We start from the raw sequence: 21,159 nt of genomic DNA, 5'->3' as shown, positions 1-21,159 counted from the left end.
GGGAGTTAAAGGAAGGTATCAATGCAGAGTTGTTTTCCAGAATACCAGTTAGCTGCAGGGAGAAGAAAAGAATCCTCAGATTTCACAGGTTGTTACCTTTCTGGACACCTCAGCAAGGTTTGCTTATTTTATCTTTAATTTTTTTCTTTTCAGCAGGGTTTGTGATGGAATTTGGATATCAAATAAGTGGGGATAAAGTATAATGTTCTCTAGAGTTGATTAAATCTAAGTATGTCAGTTTAGCTACTAAACCAATACTTGGCTAATGATGAGGTGTTAAGAAATGCTCTAAGAACTTGCCATGTTCATACTCAAATGGAAAACCTCTATTTACTTGAAGGCTTAATGTTTACCTTTACTTCTGGCATTCTGAAAACTCCATTCTGAAAGCTCTTCTGAGTCCCCTTTCACACTTATGTAGGGGCATAATTGAAATCAATAATGTGTTGTGAAGAACTCCCTACATTAACATTTGGCTCCATCTACTAAATATAAGGGTATCCTCCAGTCCTGTGTTAAAAAAAAGAAAAAAAAAAGAAAAAAAAATCCTTTAATACAGATGCCTTTTGATAACACTGGGTCTGGAAGAGCAGCTGGCCCCAAATACCAGTCCCTATAGAGCATGGATCTTGGTTTGAAATATTTGCATCTACTCCTGTCATGTAAAAATCTTAATATGTCCCCAGAATTTAGTTTTGTTGTTTGTTTTTGTACTGGGAATTGAACTCGGGGGTGCTTAACCACTGAGCCACATCCCCAGCATCTCCCCCACACTTTTTTTTTGAGACTGGGTCTTGCTGAGTGAGACCCTGTTTCAAAGTAAAAAAACATAAAAATGGCTGGGGATGTAGCTCAGTAGAAAAGAGCCTCTGGGTTCAATCCCAGTTCCAAAGGACAAAAAAAGAGAACTTTTTGGGAAATGATATATTATTGAAAACAAAGGTTACAATGGAAAAGACTAGGGTAATACAGAAAGGAATACTTCATTCAATAAGTAATAAAGAGCTCCAACTATGAGCCAGACACCCTATTAAAATACCAGTCTAGGCACTAGAGATACAGCTCAGTGGCAGAGTACATGCCTATTATGAGGCCCTGGGTTTGATTTCCAGTAACACCAAAAAAGTAAAAAAAGAAAAAGAGAGAAATATAGGATACTATGAGATTCTCTGAGAACAAGAGAAACTTTCTGATCAGTTCAGGAAAAGTTGGTTGCCACTTAGGGAGGAACACATAAACTAAATTCTGAAGATTGAATAGAAGCTAACTAAAGGGCTTAACAGGGAATAGATGGGAATAATTTCACAGGTGTGAGAATAGCATTCACCAAAAAGCCACCAAGAGCCAGTGTGACAGATGCCAAGAACATCCAGTTAGTTAGATCAAGATGTGGTTGAGAGTGAATTGGGATTAGGCTGCACAGCAGTTAAGTATTTCGGTCTTAAAAACCAGAAGTCATGACAATGTTTCCAGCAGGAGGTGTGATAATAAAAATATCAAATTTGTGCTTTGCAAAGATCAGTGTGACTGCTGTATGAAGAAAGGATCATAGATAAATACAGGATGGGTGTGGTGACGTGGTTACCCATGACTATGGAAGACCCAGAAATTGTTGGGAAGACTGGTGACAACATGTCCAGTGTGTGGGTTTCTGGTTGCCTTCTTAAAAAATATTCCAAGTTTGTTTGATGGAAAGACCACATCTTATGACCAGAGGAAGTAGTTTTTATCTTAGTCACTAATACAAGAACCAGGTTATCCAAAAACTGTTGACAACAGATTCTCTTGGGGAATGAGATTGGAGTGAGGATGGTAGAAAGAGGAAGACAGTCAGTTTTTACTTTTAACACTTCTATATCTAATTAAAAAAATATTTTTAGTTGTAGATGAACACAATACCTTTATTTTGTTTATTTAGTTTTATGTGGTGCTGGGAATTGAACTCAGGGCCTCATATATGCTAGGTAAGTGCTCTACCACTGAGCTACAACCCCAGCCTCTATATTTTTTAAATAGTGAAAATGTAAATACAAATGTTTAAAAAATGAATATATGAATTCCATAATTTATATATAAATTATTTATAAATAAGTGGAGAGAGCTAAGGATCATCTTGTTTCATGTCATCTTAGGACTGGATTTTGAGCTCTGAAGAAACTCACACCCACCCCTTTGGCTTCACAGGATTGAACTACAATAGAAAACTAGAAGAATTAAAAAAGTGTAGAATCTATAATTTACAAATGGTATTTGGAAATATTCAAATTATCTTAAATTGCTTTTAATATATTTTTTTTTTGTTTAGTAAGACAAAAGCCTAAAGTGATCAACTGTCAGAGAGCTGAGACTGAACTATGTTTTTTCCTCAAAACCATGAACCACAAAGACCTACGGAGTAGAAAGCTAGAGATGACTGACAGTTCTGTGGACATGAAGGGTTGTGCTTTTTCTAAATAGAGATATAAGAAGTCCTTATCATGGAAACAGTCTCAAAAGTTAAACAAGAAAGAATTGGTGTCTAACATAGAATAGGATCTATATAATTCTGGGCAACAATCTCTTTGTTAGGTAAATCTTACAGATTTATTCAGCATTAACTCAGAACCACATTCAAATGTGGAATTTGGATTTTTTCATTTCAACAATCTATTTGATTTTCATTTGCATTATTAAACTGCCTTTGAATTTCTTTAATCTCTGTACTCCTACTTCTGATATTTGAGATAAACACTATTTGGAACACTGTGTACTTTTTTTTTGCATCCCACTTATGAATATGAGTGTAGAAAATATTTAAAAAGGATTCAAGAAAAAGCAAAGAAAATTATGCATTAAAAAAATAAGATCAGTGTTTACTTGCTAACAGTGGTGATAAGGGTCATAAAAAGCATTAATCACCTACAAAGTACTGAGCTATATCATGTGTACACTTTCACACTCATTATTTATTTGCCATTTCTGGATCAGAGATTCTCATTCCTGTGTCAGATAATTGATCATCATCAAAGTCCTAAAAACTTGCCGAGATTTATATTATTTTCTGATTTCTGTGCTCTTTATTCAGCTAGTACTTATAAAATGTGCTGCACAGGAGCAGGACTAGTGGTCTCAGGTAAAGTCACTCACATAGACATACACACAGGGCACTTTATGATTCAAATGTTTGTGTCCAAATTTAGGTGGAAAATTCTAACCCCCAAGGCAATCATGGTAATTAGGAGATGGGCCTCAGAGAGGTAATAAGGATGAAGCCTTCACACGTGGGATTAGTACTCTTCTACAAGAGGCCTCATAGTGACCGGCCATGTGAGATCACATGAGGAAGCAAGCCCTTACCAGATAAGGAATTGCAGGCAGCTTGACCTTGGACTTTCCAGTCGACAGAACTATGGGAAACAAATTTCTACTGTTTATAAGCCATGCAGGTCTATATTTTGTTATAGCAGCCCAAATGTAGTAAGAATTCAAGGACAAGGAAGGATAATTGAATCTGTTTGGAACCCACTAGGTAACTGGACAGTCCCCTCTGTATGTCTGATTTTCTTTGTAATCTTTTAATTTCCATTGCACTTTGGTTTTTCCAAACTACACCAGGAACACGATTTCCAAGGGAACAGCCTAGCAACTCAGCTGGAGCACCAAAACTTCTAGAAGACATCAGAATGACCAAGCTTGGGTGAGAGATGCACTCTCTATTCAACTGATTCTAAGTTAGGGAAATTACTAGTAATGGAAGTAAAGTCGTTATGAGCACCATGGTAGATCAATCTGGCCAAATCAATTATAAATGTTATGAAGTATCCTGTATTTTACTAAGACAATTATACAAAAATCTTTAAAAATTCTAATGAAACAATTGTGTTATAGTTAAGTACAATTATGGGTCTCTGGGAGGTTAGAGCCTGCCTGTCACACTGGACTTTGATGAAAAAGGCAAACACTTGAAGGCAGTGAGAAGTTGGGGTGGTTACCACATTTTGCTACCCTAATACCTCATTATGATCAATGGGAAAACAGAACATTTTCTTCCAAAATACAAACCTTTAATGGTCCATAGACTACTGAATAAAGTCCTCAAGTTGGCATATAAAGGAACTGGGGGTGTAGCTCAGTGGTGCAGTACTTCCCCAGCATGTGTGAGGCCCTGGGTTCAATCTCTAGCATCACATTTAAAAAAAAGGAAAAAAAAATAATAAAATAGAGAAGGTCCTCCACAACCCAGTCCCATGCACTTTGCATTCTAAAGTTCTCACTAACCCTCCTGGGTCTGCTTTTCCCTTATAGCACTGATCATTGTGCATTATTGAAGCCAGATTTACAGATAGGTAGTTACTGTAGTTAGGTAAATTGGGTCTAATATCGAGTGAGAGAACTAAAATGGAGGCCATTATAGACAATGGAGTCCAGGAAAGCAAAACAGCACTTGGTTAATGTCCCCAAGGCTTGGGACCCATTCTAAGGAACTGTTAATGAAACAGCTCTCAGCAAACAGGGAAATGCTGAACAAAGCTGCCCCAGGCCCTTCCTGCCCAGGTTACACCTTCAGCGCCCCTATCTCCCACCTTTTGGGCCTTCCATCTGCATTCCATCACTGAAAGATAAAGGGAAACAAAATACATGAGTGTGAGAAAGCTGAAAGAAGACTTTAGCTATAAAAAAGGGAAGACCTGCCCCTTCCACGGATTCCAGATTCCGCCTTCTGGGTCCCCTTCTTCCTCTGGGGAGAAGTCCTTTCTGCTGTTCTTTAAAGCTTCTACTTTCCATTCTAAACTTGCCTTGGTGTGTTTCTCTGATGTTATACTTCAGCATTCGGGTAAGCAAGAATGCCGATAAACAGCGGTAACATTATAATTGGCTGGTTATACGTAAGTCCCTTTTAGTATATTGTAAGCCTCCACAAAGGTGTATCTTTTAACATGCAGTGTTGGGTATAAATAGGATGCTCAGCAAGTATTTGATGAATGAATAATATGCTCCTACATTTTTATCATGAAGTCATAAAATTTTAGTAGTTCTCCTTTTATCAGAATGCGATCATTATGTATAATTTAAGGCACCAATTAAAAAAAAATGAACATAACTCTTTTAAAACGAATTCTCAATCCCTAGATATCCACCTAGCTGGCCTAGCACTCTAACAATGTTACTGAAATCAAACCAAGAACCAGGAGTTGAATATAATCTTTCTGAATTAGAATCAGTTTCTACATCAAATCCTTTACAGGTTTTTTAAAGCTTTAAAATTTTTGAAATTTTTTATCTCAGTAATTTGCAATGAAATCACTCTCAGGTTGGTTGATTTGTGTTTTTTTTGGTACTGGGGATTGAATCTAGGGGAACTCAACCACTGAGACACATTCCCAGCCCCTTTTTTGTATTTTATTTAGGGACAGGGTCTTACTGACTTGCTTAGGGCCTTACTAAATTGCTGAGTCTGGCTTCGAACTTGTGATCCTCCTGCTTTAGCCTCCCAAGCCGCTGGGATTACAGGCATGTGCCACCGCACCTGGCACTCTCAGGTATTTTAAATGGTAGTAGATTCTGAATTATTTCTGACAGGAAGCAACCTTTGACAAATAAATTCACTATAATAGCTTGCTGGACTCCTTGATGCACATCTGTCCTCCCAGTTACTTGGGAGGATGAGGTAGAGGATCACTTGAGACAGCCTGAGAAACACAGCAAGACCTCTTATTAACACCAAATGAACATCACTACTTTAACTCAAAATGCACCACTTTTGCTGGGCGCAGTGGCACACACCTATAATCCTAGCGGCTTGGGAGGCTGTAGCAGGATCACAAGTTCAAAGCCAGCCTTAGAAAAAGCGAGGCACTAAGCAACTCAGTGGCCAAGTGCCCCTGAGTTTAATCCCTACTATCCCACCCCCTCCCCCCATCCCAAAATGCACCATTGGTGAAGAGGATATACTCAAAAGAGTACAGCATTTTTATGCTTCTTGGAAACTTTAGACTTTACTACTAGTCCTGCAATTAAACATAAAAGGTATTTTATTTTGAACAGCATCATTCAAAGTTGAGTCTTAAATGTTACTTTAATAGTATCCAAAAAGAATCTGGTTTAGTTATTAATGACTTATTTTTATTTTTAAAAACTCTAGTATTTTACTCACTGTATATAGAGAACTGAATTTTTAAAAAATAGTTTCTTTCTTTATGTGGATTATCTTAAGATATGAAGAACCAAATTATTCTTTGGTTTTATTATACGGGAAAAACAACACGCAGTCTAGTCAAACAACTTTGTGATATTTATATTCCATTGCACAGATATGGGTTATACAAATTAGTAACACAAGTTATTTCTTAAACTCCAAACATTTTCTAAAATATTATTACAGCATATGCCTAGGATATTAAAACATCAAGGTGGAAATCATACTCTAAATAGTTGAATGCAACACTGAAAATACTGTACATTTTAATTAAAGGAAAATTAAAATGTGTGCTCAAATGCTCTAACAAACTAGGCAGCAGGGAACTAACAACTACAAATAAGTCACTGTGGTCCATTTTAATGTATGCACATATATGATTATTCTTTAGATAACCCCTCCTCTTGAAAATGCATAATTAAAACATAAAAATCCAGATAAATGATTAAAAATTTTAATTCATCCTAACACTAAGATTGGTGGTGAAGTGCAGTATTATCCATGACTTCATACAATTACTAATTCGAATATAAAAGACACCACACTTAGAAAGAAGAAAAGATGTTTTTAAAGGTAATGGTTTTAATTGAATTAATGAGATGAAAAGATAGTGAAGCCCTGTTTGCTACTTACATGAAAGTAGATTTAAAAAATAATCACTGCACAAAATACAAAGGATGGGGTTATGCTGTGGTATTAAATTTTTCTTCATGTTTTTCTTGACTGTTCAAGAACAAATTAAAGTTTCCACGGCAAATTTGTTTTCAAAATGCCGAATTGTGACACAATCACTGGCTTCCCGTTTCTGAATACCTGTTTGGGAGAAAAAAGTTTTTAAATTTTTGGTTCTTTAATAAAAAATACTCACATTAATCTTCAGATAATGTTTGAGATACATGAAAACATTTCATTATATTCCATAAACTTCTATAGCTTTGCTTACATTATAGATAATTTCTCTCCCTTTTCTGAATTAAGCATCTTCACAGATCATAGCAATAATAATAAGACTTCCAGATTGTTTGCAAATTTTTTAACCTGAAGGTTTTGGAAATGTTTTACATCTTGACTGTGGTAGTATTTGCACGACCACATGTACATTTGTGGAAACTGAGAAATATACAATAAAAAGGAAAAATTTCGGTATGTATTTTGTATGTATCCATTTGTATGAATCAGTTTTGACTTTAAAAAATTATGAACCTATCTACAAAGAACAAATAAAAAAATTATGAACCAAGATAATTTTTAAATGTTAAGAAATCAAGTGGTAGTTTTCAGATGACTCATCAACCCCAGGTGAAGAGAACAGTATTATTATTGTTAATAAAAGCCAGGAAAGCTGGGTGACACAAAGAAGTCATACCACAGTACATTTGAATGGCACTTCTTGATTTCTATAGTTCTGTCACAGGTACTCTTGTATTATTTTTACAATACAAAGAAAATAGGAACATACTGTTATCCTTATTTTTCAGGTGAGAAAACAAAGGTTAAGTGATTTGACAAAGTGACATTAGTTGGATCAAAGCTCTTAATTCCTCACCCTAATTCTTTTCTAACTAAACTATGATTATCCTCAATGTGATCTAAAAGACAAACAGCTTGCTTATGATCCAGATCACTGAAAATACAAGTGAAGATCTGGTCTGAAGAGACCTTCTGGATAACAGAATGGATGAGACATGGTGGGGATAGAAAGTCAGACTAGGCAGCTATATGGAAAGCGAGACACCTGTTTTTTTCAAGACAATGCCATTTCAAACTGACTTGTTTTCTCTATCTGCAAAGGGTATATTTAGAATTAAGATGATTGTATAAATCTGGAAGTATTACATAGTGACACAATATCATTTTATTTTCTCACCACAAGCATACTGAAAACGATGATCAAGCTTCGTCTAAATATTTTAACACAATGAAGTGGCATAATGGAATTTTCTGCCAACACTTTTAAAGTTAAAAAGTATTACCTTTAATAGTTTCTCTGCGTTGCAGTTTGTAAGTTTCCTTGTCATGACACAGTCGATAAATAAAGAAACCCAAGTGATCGATGTTTTCAATGCGATCAGTAATAACCATGTGCTCATGAATCAGGTATGACTGTGGCAGATAGGTTCCAGCCTACATTTAGAAAATAACATAAGAAAACCTCAAAACGTACATTGAACAAACTAGGAAAAAAAGGACACAATTCTTAGAGATTTTAGTATTATACAAGAATTGACAAACTACTAACCATCTACCATATACATTTTATATATATATATATATATATATTTTCTTATGGGTTTTCGTTTTTTGAGATAGGGCCTGCTATGCCCAGGCTAGCCTCAAAATCTTGAGCTCAAGTGATCCTCCTGCTTCACCCTCCGAAATAGCTGGTACTATAGGTGCAGGCCACTATGCCCAGCTATAAACAAAGGGTTTTGTTGGAATACAGTCATGCCTAGTTGCTTACATATTGTCTATGGCATCAGAATTAAGTAGTTGGCTAATACTTACTCTCTAGTCCTTTAAGAAAACTTCAGAAATTGTATTTTAATTTCAAAATATAAAACTTTCAAAAACTAAAGAAGACAAAAAGCTATGAGTCTGAGTAGTTCTTTGTAAAACTCTTGGTTATATTTTGGTAAGATGGGTTCCTATAGTGCTAATTTCTCAACAGAGAATTTCAAGACACTGTGACAATATTATTAATGAAAATACTAAACATTATACCTTGATGTTAATAAGTAACTCCAACAGGTTTCTGGGCGGCATAACAATGGAAGTGTTCAGAGGGATCACATAGCATTTATCCAGGTTAAGATCTAAATACGCAGTGAGTTTCTGGGAAGAAAAAGATGCATTTTAGTTAGATGAATATCTGTAAGACAGGCAGCAACTAGATTTTTGAGATTAATTGGTACCAATAAAATGGGTTGACTTTAGAATGTATCAATCATCTGTATTTCAATAAATTAAGAATTTGGTGAGATAGGAAAATAGGAATGGGGGAGAAAAAAATTACTGCTAGTAAATAAAATTCTTACCAGGGGCTTGTTTCTATAATAAGTAATAATAGTACCTATTAAAATTAATTACAAATACCTATCATTGGATTGGGAGATTTGGTGCCCTTCATTTATAAGCCCAAATACCCCTTCCCCTCTCTCTTATGTATTTGAAATACTAGCACCATCCTTAGAGCACTGGGAAAACGACCTCTTAAAATGATTTTGTCTTCTGTGGTTCAGATGAGAAAGCCCAGTTCACTATATAGCTTTGAGGATACAGTTAAAGTGAACCCTACAACACTGAGATTTCTAAGAACTCGGTGTTAGCTACTATTATTTACTCTTTGCTTTGGCTAAGTTTTTTAACTTGAAGTAATTTCTCAAAATGGTTTATATGAAATGTCTGCAAAATTAACTGCAGGGATACATGTCAATGTTCAAAATGGCAAAACCACAGTCAATCAATGAAGTTCTGAATCTCTGAATCCTAATTTGAGGAAGCAAGTTCCTAGGACGAAAGTACTGGGAAAATTGAAATATAAACTAATATAACTAAATAATATGTTAATTTTCTTAGAGATGATAATGACATTGTAGTTGTGTAGAAGAATTTCCCTTTTCTTAAGAGGTAACAGATTAAGTATTCAGGGGTAAATAGTCAAATGGTAGGAAAATAAAGATGAAGTAAATATGGCAAAATGTCGGAGCCGGATTGGAAGATTTGGGTATCACATCAACTCTTTTCCATTGCATAAAAATGTTGAAAAGTAGGGGGGAAATGCAGAATGAGAACTTAGACAAAGATCAATAAATAATTAATTTCTGAAAAATTCTATAAAGAAGTGGGAACACAAATTACATCCTTCTAAGAAAATATGGGAGTAAGAAAAAAATAAAAATAATTTGCCAGCAAAGGAAGAACAGCCATGAAGTAGGCTTTCACAGTAGGTAAGGCAAGGGAAGAATGGGTGTAAAATATGAGAAGACCAGGTCCCTAGGGGTCTGCTTGAGAGAAAGCAAAGAAATCCAATTCCATTTTTAAAAGTAAAAATTAAATAGAAAATTTAACAAACACTGAAATTAAACTACAAAAAGCACAAAAAAAAACCCTACATTCTTAAAATTCTGGACACTTGGCTCACCTTGTTAAAGTCATGAACAATGTTAGCAGGATCACTATCTGCAAATTCTGGGACAGGCACGCTGATGAATTCAACCGCATCTTCTTCAAAGATTTTAATATTTTCTTCAATTGTCTGGTAGCGAGCAGCTGGGGCATCTGCAGAAGGCTCATTTAAGATGACATCATCTTTGATGTACTTTATTCCACAGTAGTAGACGTCATCTGGCTATAGAGAGTTTAAACACTCATTTCAGCAATTCAGGGTGAGACAGGTTTTTAAATGTAAGCATTACTTAAGCTGCCACCTCTATCTAAATAGCATTTTGCTTGCAAACTCTTACTTTTAGATGACAGGTCAGACAGTTTAATTACAGAGTTAACACATTCTTTAAGATCAGGTTCTGAAGTAATATTAAAAAAAAAAGGCTTCAGAAGGAGAAAAGCAGTTGATTTTTCCCTTTACTTTTTGTGGTAGATAAAAACAGAGTGTAGGAGAAATTACTCATCTAGAGACAAGTAAGTGTGAAGAAACACACAGGCCTACTTCTACCTGCAGGCACTGTTTTTCACAAAAGAATATATGAAGAAACAAGTCATGTTTTTGTCTGAAAGAACTTGCTTTTGATGTAGTTTACTTATTACATGATTTTCCCTTTATTAGCCAATACTGATAATTTTTTGAATTTTACACATAAGTACACGTAAATCTGATTTTTCCTTTATATCATAGTTAAGTGAAAAACATAGTAAATCTTTGTAATTGTATTATATTTAAATGTAAGCATTTCTGAAAATGCTACAAAGCCAAGTTCCAACCTCTATCTAAATAGCCCTTTTCTTGCAAACTCTTTTACATTTCAATAATAAGTAAACCAAAATATAGACTTCATGTGTGTGTACATGTGGGGGGTTGTTTACAGTATACATATATACAATAAATACTGGAGGCCTATTAACAAAATGTTATCTCTGAACAGTAGAAATGCCAAATGATTTTTGTCTGTATCACATGAATTTTAATAAAAAATTATATTTTTAAAAATGACTAGTGGGCTGGGTTTGTAGCTCAGTGGTAGAGTGCCTGTCTAGCATGTGAGGCACTGAGTTCAATTCTTAACACTGCATATAAATAAATAAACAAACAAATAAATAAATAAATAAATGCCGGCCCATCAACTAAAAAGACATTAAAAATAATGACTGGTATTTCAGTAATGTCCATCAACATGCTGTCATCTTGAATAATACAGAAAAAAGCATAAGATTTATGCATTCTATATTTCTAAATTAGTTACTTCAATTTTTAAAGTAAATTAGTTTTCAACTGTTCCTTAAAATTCTGAAACATTGAAATATTTGAAATATTCATTAAAAACTTAATTTCCTATAGCAAAATTCCTAAAGGGGAGAAAAAGCCCTACTGCATGATTGCCTAGAGAAATATACACAAAAGAAGTCATAATTAATTGAAAGAAAAAACCTATGTCTCAATTCACTGGGATTACTATTAAAAATTCTAACTTATAAGCAAATTTTACCCTAGGTTACTATATTATCACTGCTGCAGTTATCCTACTCTTAAAGAAATCAATGACTTTGGTCTGGGCTCAAGAGCAAATGGCTATTGTAGGGGTAAATCAAATTGGTTTACCCATTAGCCACAAATACTGTCTATCAACAGACAGTATTTGTGGCTAATGTATTTATTCAAACGGCAATTCATGATACTATACCTTTCAGCCGATAATTATAGTAGGAAAATAAAGTCAAGTCGATTTTGAAAAATTACCCAACAGTCTAAACCCTTTAGTCAGCGACATCTGAAAATACTGCTATTCTGCCTTTTGGAAACATATGATTAGAAGATTTTTTTTTAAATACTGCTTTAAAACAGGACCACCATTCTGGCTAAAAGCCACAGACTGCAAGTAGAAGCTTAGGACTAGTTAGGAAATCTTTCTGATACACATGATGGGAAGGCCAAAAAAAAAAAATTTTTTTTTCCACTTACTTGAAGTGCAAAATATTTGTACAGATAAGCTCCTCCAAGAATGACACCTGCTAGCATAAATGCTAGTCCAAAGCACATGCACCAACACCAGGCTCTTCTCTGGCCAACTGGTACCACATCATCTGGATCCTAAGATATAAAATGGACAGTTAATATCTCTGAGCAGAATCACAAAAGGCTCAGAATTAGAAAAACCTTAAGGATTATTGTTTTAATGAATGAAGACATAAAGACCAAAAGAGTTGGGACCCTGATCAAAATCAACCCAGGAATAATAACTGGTAGTAATAATAATCTCAATGCCTGCTCAACTGGAGGACACTGGTCCCTAAGGAGAATTAAACCGATTCTAATTTTCAATACTATATCTGCTAATCATGTCTAAAGCAATGATATACTCTATAATTTCTATTTTCCATGCATTTTTGATGCTATTATCTAACATCTAAAAATTCACAAAAGGTTACAACTTTGTCTTGCAGTATTATGATACCAAGCTTCATGTATTACACAGATCTAGGGAATCTTATCAGATCAGTCTCAAAATTATGTGTTACCCTGCTGTAAGTAGTTCATGCCAGGCATAAAACCATTCCTGATTCATCCATAAGAACAAGTAACAGGAAAATAAGAAAGGACAGAACAGACAATACAATGCTAAAATTCTTTAAACAATTAGAATCTCAAAGAGCACAAAGTTACTCAGAAATAACCCTATAATTCCATTGTTCTAAATTAAATAACAGTTTGCTAAAGTTCCTCATTTTATTCAAAATCAAAGCAGCAGAAAAGAAAAAGACCGGTTATTAATTAAAAAACTTATTCAATAATTAAAAATTAAAACCTAATATGGAGTATGTTAAGGGAGAAAGTGGACTTAACCTAAGCCATAGAATAGTATGTATAAATTTAGACAGAAAAACTGTATTAATGGATGAACAAAAATATTGTGAGATTATCAGACCAAGAAAATATATGTGGTTGAAGCAAATCCTTAAGAAAGGGAGTAAGGTTATGTTTTCAATTCCAAGATAAGGAATTTTATCTTGATTTTATTGGGAAAAATTCAATCCCAAATGTTACAGCAACCAAGAGCAATGTAACAGTATACTCCTAGATTGATTGAGGTTGTATTTTTAAAGACAGACTTTAACACTTAACAAATACTATTTAATCTAAGAATCAGATAGATCAAGCACTATGAGTATTACATTTTGCTGTGATACTTATTCATATGCCAAGTGTGCACACTTAAGGCACTGAGTACACCACTGGGAAGCAGTATACTTGCAGATAAGCCTGGAAGACATACATGAAAATAAAGTTAAAAGAATACGGGGGAGTTACTAGGTATTATGACTCTTGAAGTTTGTTTTGCTTCAGCCCTAGTCTGATATAAATATCTAGGGAGATAAGAAATTGTTCCTAACATAATTTCAGGGCAGAGGCAGGGTGGGGGATGGGCATGACAGATGGAAATAAGTCATTTCCAACATTTGGTATCAGCTGCTGAGACAGTCAAATGTATGAACACACCCACCCTATCTAGCAGGCTTTCTCTTTTAATAGCACATAAATAGACAAAGACCCCAGGCAGATACCTATAAAAGAATATGCAGCCTTAACAGTCAAGTTTTCAAGCTTTTTGATATATCATTTTAACTGTTCAGCAAACAACAATTTTCAGAAAAAAGCTGTAAATATCTACCAAGTGCCAAGAGCTGTGGTAGGCACTGGGAAGATAGCCTCTGCCAAGGAAAAGACCAATTGGATCAGTTTGAAAAACAGATACATTTACAATTGTAAAGAATGTAAATATGATACGGTCACATAAGGGATGAGTTTGGAAAGAAGATTTCTTGGGGAGAAAATAACTTGAGTGGAATGTTAAAGGATAAATATTCATTACCAAAGCAGAAGATTGAGTTAAAAGAAATTATATGTAAGACAAAAGGATGAATAAAATCATGGACAAGAATGCACATTTCCAAGGACTACGTGCTATTTTTAGCTGGAGTACCCAATATGATAGGGAAGGATCAAGACATGACAATTAGAAGTAACTGGGGAAGATTACAAAGGGCCATTACAGGCCACGGCATGAACCTGAATTCTCATGTTATTAAAAAAAAATCACTTTTCAGAATTATTACAATAAAAGAAAAAAATAGCAATTTCTTGAAAAATTATATTTACAAAATACTTCAATTATTCACAGGTCATTTATTAAGTACCTCAAAAATGTGAAATTTATGGCTTAAGAATGAGAAAATAAACAGTCTTTGAATAATCAAATTATGAACCCAAAGTCCATGCACCATAGTCAGAAGCTTCATAAGAGCTACCAAGGGTTCAAAGTCTAATTTCTTTTTCCTTCTCTACATTCCTAGTAATAACTTCCTATCTTGTGTTACAAAAGTTCACATACAGATCTTCTCTCTTCCTGATGCACTATAAGGTTTTTAGGAATATCCATTCACAGTCATTTTCTATTACTCGTAACTCAAAACTAAGCATGACACTTAGTAGGCATGAAAAATTTGATGCATGAACAAAACTTAGATACAGAAAAAAAAAGTTTTGGCTATTAAATTTTTTATGATTTGCAAAAGTTACATCAGCAACTTACAAGATAATGCAGGAGGGAATCATAATTCACGATGCAACAATAAACTGACAATTTAGCAAAACGGTAGCCTTATTTAACCCAGTTCAACAATTATTAAAGGCCTATTGTGTGCAACCCAGCACTAGATCCTGTGGCAAATTCAAATGTGATTAAGACATGGCTCATACCACGAGCAATTCATGGTCAAGAATTAATACTATGTATGACAAATGTCTCATAATGTCAGTCATGAAAAACGGATTAAAATACATTCAAGATTTAAGTTTTGATTTAAAGTATTCTTAAGTGATTAGATTTTAACATTTTAAAGAGTAAGCTTTACTTGAAGAAAAGCTCCATGACTATCCTTCTGCAAATCTCATAATTACTGGAAAAACTTCAAATTTATATAATGCCTTTTCAAGTAAGGAGTAGAGAAATTCCCATTAAGATTGTTTCCTTTCAACATTTTACCAGAGGTCCTAGTCAGTAAACAAGGAACAGGAACAAGAATAGGTATAGGATTAGAAAAAGAAAAAATATTGTCATTATTTGTAAATAATCTTTGCATAATAGCTGAGAAAGTCAGATTATTCAAAACTAATTACAAATTAGCAAGATTGCTAAAAATCAAATATCCAAAATTGATTTTAATATACCATTATGAATTGAATATTCATAATGGTATATTAAAAATAGCCTCAAACAAAAAAAATATCTGTCAATGGTAAATGAATAAATAGTGATATATTCACAGTAGGAAATAGAGCAATAAAAAGGAATAAAAATAACACACCCCAGCATGGCTGAATCTCAAAAACATGCTAAGTAAAAGAAGTCCTACACAAAAGAGTTTCGTTTGATTTCATTATGAAATTCTAGAAAAGACAAAACCATGGTGACAAAATGCAGCTTAGTGGTGGTCATAGTGAGAGGCTGGAAAAACTGACTATACAGAAGCATGAGAATCATTTAAGGGTGATGGAAACATGTCCTATCTTGACTTTTACAGTGGACTCATGACTTTACATTGCTACCATAAACTCAAACTGTACAAATAAAATGGGTAAGTTGTACTGCATGACAATTAATTTCAACGTGGAAGGTAGGGAAGACATCAACTGAGTTCAGGAAATAAAGAAAGTCTTACAATACCAAGTGCTGGGGAAGGAACTGAACAAAGGGAAGGTGTCCATCAAGAGAATAAAGTGTTGGGGCTGGGGTTGTGGCTCAGCAGTAGAGCGCCTCCCTAGCACGTGCAGGGCACCTGGTTTGATCCTCAGCACCACATAAAAATAAAATAAAGGTATTGTGTCCAACTACAACTAAAAAACAACTAAAAAAGAGAATAAAGTGTTACAGACTTATATAATATTGTTAAAAAGAATCAACTAGCCCTGTTGACTTAATTAGACATAATAATGAACTTAAAAAAAAGGAAAGTTGTACAATATATAAGTATATATTTAAGAATACTAAGTATGATATTTAAGACCTTAAAAATAAAATATACTATAGGTTCTCTATATATTCTCTATATTTTCATATACTTGGAATATTTCATAATTAGGGACAATGAAAAAAAATCACTAAGCAGCAGGAACTTCTTCACTGGAGTATATAATTTTACCTGGCCTCATTTAATAGAAGTCACCCAGGCATTTCCTCCCCCTGTACTGTAATAAAACTGGCACACCTTAAATTGTGTTTACAAGGTAACGGAACTCCCACAGGTGCTGTACAATTATCATCTCATTAATCTCCCTGAAACCTCAAGATTTTAGCCCAGTTTATAAATGAAGACACTGAAGTACATGCTGGCCTATAAACAATAGCAGATACAGAAACAGCAGATATACAAAGTCACAGCTTTCAAATATTTCACTGTAGCACCATACTAATTTCTGGCTCAAATAAATCTTACTGGATGATAAAGTAGAATTACTTAGCCACTATAATGTAAAATGAAAGATATAAATTATGTTCTGTTACTTCTATTAGTTAAGAATCAGGTCATCTCAATCAGTTCTCTAAGAGGCTTCAGTAAATGTGCTTGAGTTATAAATTTATAAAATGTTTTTTTCCAATAATTTTTTATTCTGTTCTCAAACTAACAAATCACTTCACATCCTCAGGCACTTCTACTGGCACCTTTTTAATATGATAAATGAAGCTTGTAAGAGACATTTTCAAAGCTCAGATGTACTATCTTCTATTATTAAAACAGCAATGCTACACTAAAGAGGAAAATATATCTTAGGTTTAAAAATTAAGAGACAGAAACACATACACAATGGCACAGAAACACTTTAACTATAAAAATAAAACAGAAACATGGAAAAGTACCGACATAATTTACTCAGAATATCATGGGCTATTAAATCTTCAAAAGTAATTTTTTTTCTGCTAAGAAACACAATACATTTCAAAACATGTAATGCATGTAAATTCAGGTATACATAGGTCATCTACCCATGATGTGTTGTTTGGACCACATTTCCCCAAACAAAATCAGCTGCCAATATTTTTAAAATTTGCTTATTCACATTTTTTAAAATGTTCTGGTGTTCTCAACTCCTCTCAACATTTTTCTTGCTGCTTGAAGATCAATCATACAATACAATGTTCGTTCTTTTCTACAGTGTTGCTTGATTTTGTACTCTGATCTTCATTTTCAGCTATGACTAAATAAGGCTCCTCCTAGAAACTTATTATATAATAAAACAATTTAAACTACTTTTCCATATAAAAGATTTTGCATTCTAGGTTTTAGAGGCTGGTAGATGTTCTACTGACCTAACTTCTACTTAGATTACTTTCTATAATACAGAAATATCAAAAAGACATGATCTAGTGATCTGTCCATTATTAATAGCCTTAATTACCAAATATATCTGCTATATGTAAAATAAACTCTCTAGCTCAGATGTTAACAATCTATAGATACCAAATATGTCTTTGCACTGTATTCTTATCCACTTAAATCAGTATCTGAATTTTGCTTCCTAATTTGCCTTCTCAAATAGGACTGCTATTGTCTAAACTGGCATTATTAAGTCCATATGGAAAATATTATGTTTGACACATAAACAGGAAGCAGTTTTCCAAGTGATTGGCATTATATGGTTAGAAACAGAAAGCTGGCTTAATATTTCACAAAGGTCTCTGACCTTTTCAGTACTGGCTTTTGTTCAGCCAAGTTAATTAGTATTGAGTCAAAGTTGGTAATTACACCAACATGTTATGATCAATAATATTATTCCCTTATTCTGCATTTGGAATGGGGGAAGTTTAAATAAAGGGGAGAGAACACTCTTCAATTACAATGTCTACAAGTATTTTACTAACTTATTTTTTTATTAACAAATCCTACAAAGTATAGCAGCAATAGAGGAAGAAAATAAAACCAAAAAGCTATTGCATAACAGTCTAACTCTTGTGAGAAATCTATGGAATCTGAATCAAATTATCAGCACCAGAGAAAATTAGCACAGGCCTAGGTAAAGAAAAATAGGTCAGAACTTAAAAAATAAAAAATCAGGCAGGCTATAAAAGCATTTAGGGCTGGATCATAACTTAATCACATGTGTACCATTAGTGACCAGCAGAGTATGTGGTACAAAGTAAAACACTACTATATGAATACCTTAAAATCTATGCTTTTTTCTATAGTTGAAAAGATGACCATCACTTCTATGTGGTATTTATTCAATCTATGGATAGAATTGTACTAGCAAGAGTAGTTTATGAAGTGAAATTTTAGCAGACTTTCAAATTCATATTTGGGAGTTAAAAGGTATTAGAATAGGAAAAAGAAAGCCTAGACTAGCACAATCAGATGTTTGTACACAGCGGTATTATAGGCAAATGTTCTTTACTGTGAATGATAACCTTTCCCAGGGAAAGCTAAATTAGTTATGACAGATTTTTTTTTCCCTACCACTGACTGAATCACACTGGGATCATATTGTTCCTGTGTCAACTACCTTTCAAAAAATTTAAAGCATGATAGGAATGCTCTACTCCTGTATAATTCATTATAAAATTGTCAGGATTGTAAAAGAAAAGCAAAACTGTTTTGGACTCATTTTTTTGTGTAAATGTTGGACCTTAATGTCATTCACCAAGATAAATATTACTCGTTCATATTCAAATATGTGTAATTCCATTTGAAATGCAGAACAGAATGCTTGCCAAGAAAGAGAGGTGATAGGGAGGAGTGTTTACTTATTATAATATTGGAAATTGAATCCAGGGCCTCATGAGCTCTACCACTGAACTATACCCCGAGCCTATATATAATAATAATTTAAATTTGGACAGTTATAGATTATCTTTCACCCAAGTTTGAAAATTTGAAAGTTATACAAAAAATAACTAACTAGGAAAAAAAAACTATAGTTCTTGATATCATAGATAACTGTTTCTCTATAGGGAGCTGGTGAGAAATGCTTTGACCCTCAGGCTCTAATGCCTGGCACTCAAATGTGTGGACTGTAAATACTCAGTGAAATTATTTGCTTGCTTTTATTTTTCAGACTCTTGGACTAGGGGACATGATTTTCTTGTGAAAGCAGACATAGATATTTAAGTAGGTTGTGATTAATTTGGTACATACTGCTTACATAACTGGTAGGTCTTTTCTAGCTACACCATGTGCTTCTGGAAGGCTGGGATGCTTAGAAATTTTTTAATTCTTCATATGCTGTCTGACCATGGAGTAGTTGCTCCTGAATATGTGATCAATACAGTTATCAGAAAGAAAAAAAAATCCCCTATGAAGGACCATGAAAAGTCAGTTATCCCAATACATCATTTTTTACAAGAAAAACCTAACATAGCTCAGGGGAGTTAAGAGAAATGATTTATGTAACATTACAAATATCTGGAGCTAATAAGGTCTATCATCTGCCTCCAGAGGCGACTTACGGAAAACATGGAGCTATTAGGTCAGCATCTGACTAGATAGCTTAGACAGATTAACTTGGGCAATAAATAAAGTAAAACAATGTCCCATTTGGACAATATACACCCAACCAGATATAATTAACCAGAAATTGCTATAACCATACCCAGAAAAATTGGTTACATGTGTAGTATATAAATACAAAGAAAGGGCTAACTAGTCACCTTCCATTTAGATATATCTATGGGTAATATCTAAAACCACAAAACAAAACAAAAACTATGAAAGAGCAGTATAAGCCAGTATTTAAAAGTAGCTATTCAACTATGGTCAAGGACCTTTGGGGTGAGGGTGGTCAAACTATTTCCATAATAAAACACTGACACTGCTTCACTTTCATTCTTACTGGTGTGCAGCGCTTTCCAGAAGCTAAACATGTGATATCACAATAGACTGCTATTGAGCTATTCATTAAAGAACACTCTAAAAATGTAAAACAATGCTTAGTCTTTAAATCATTTTGGTTGCTTAGAAAATTTTATTATTCATAAAAATGTTATTTATGGAGGCTGGGGTTGTGGCTCAGCAGGAGAGTGCTTGCCTTGCATGTGTGAGACACTGGGTTCAATCCTTAGCACCACATAAAAATAAACAAAATAAAGGTATTGTGTCCATCTGCAACTAAAAAATAAAAATAAAAAATGTTATATATTAACGTACTAAGGTTTATTATTATTTTAAATATGTTAAGTTGTAATACAGAAAATATCAAGATATATAATCTGCATAAGGCAAAAGCTCTTTGGGATTCTGAACAGTTTTTAATATAAGGAGTTCTGAGACCAAAAAGTTTTGAGAACCCTGATTTAGAGAAACACATAGCTCAGATCACCATGTATGGTCTGGGCAGGTTGTTTCTTGCACACAGATGCTAGCGATCAGTGGGGCTTGTCAAATCCACCCAACTGTATTCACCAAAACCCCAGAGAGGATACTTTTTTCTAATTTTCTCAAAAGCAGAATATGGTTTAGTGGCCACCCTGGAAGCAGAATACAAGAAGCTAAGGAGTAAACATGATTCCTCTAATTAACTTAAGGGCTTAGAAATTAGAACAGTGATTGTTTCTAAGGAGAGAGGATGACAAACTCTAAGAGTATCAGATACATCTGAGTTGACAACAGTGTTTTATCTTTGTTTAGTTCAGGTGTAATTTAAAATTATCTAGCTGGACACTCAAGATCTGTGCATTTTACTATGTTTAACGATATTATGATTTTTTAAAAGTATGTTCCTCTGAGATAGGACAGGACTATTTTCATTTTAAAACTAAAATTAA

General features: G+C 33.9%; 1 protein-coding gene across 1 annotated transcript in view; it reads right to left on the bottom strand.

Annotated features, from left to right (window-relative positions):
- Positions 1 to 6,258: 6,258 nt before the first annotated feature.
- Itm2b (integral membrane protein 2B) overlaps positions 6,259 to 21,159 on the bottom strand; it is a 22,062-nt gene continuing 7,161 nt past the window's right edge. The window contains exons 2-6 of the mRNA XM_078016017.1: positions 12,309 to 12,437; positions 10,317 to 10,523; positions 8,897 to 9,007; positions 8,149 to 8,299; positions 6,259 to 6,988 (exon numbers count right to left, since the gene is read on the bottom strand). Of these exons, the coding sequence (XP_077872143.1) occupies positions 6,903 to 6,988; positions 8,149 to 8,299; positions 8,897 to 9,007; positions 10,317 to 10,523; positions 12,309 to 12,437 (684 nt within the window). The 3' untranslated portion in view covers positions 6,259 to 6,902. The remainder of the gene's footprint in view (positions 6,989 to 8,148; positions 8,300 to 8,896; positions 9,008 to 10,316; positions 10,524 to 12,308; positions 12,438 to 21,159) is intronic.

This window comes from Ictidomys tridecemlineatus, chromosome 6 (assembly GCF_052094955.1).
Source record: "Ictidomys tridecemlineatus isolate mIctTri1 chromosome 6, mIctTri1.hap1, whole genome shotgun sequence".
NCBI classification, from domain to species: domain Eukaryota; kingdom Metazoa; phylum Chordata; class Mammalia; order Rodentia; family Sciuridae; genus Ictidomys; species Ictidomys tridecemlineatus.
Note: the sequence above shows the minus strand (reverse complement) of the source record. Positions and strands in the feature narration are given on the sequence as shown.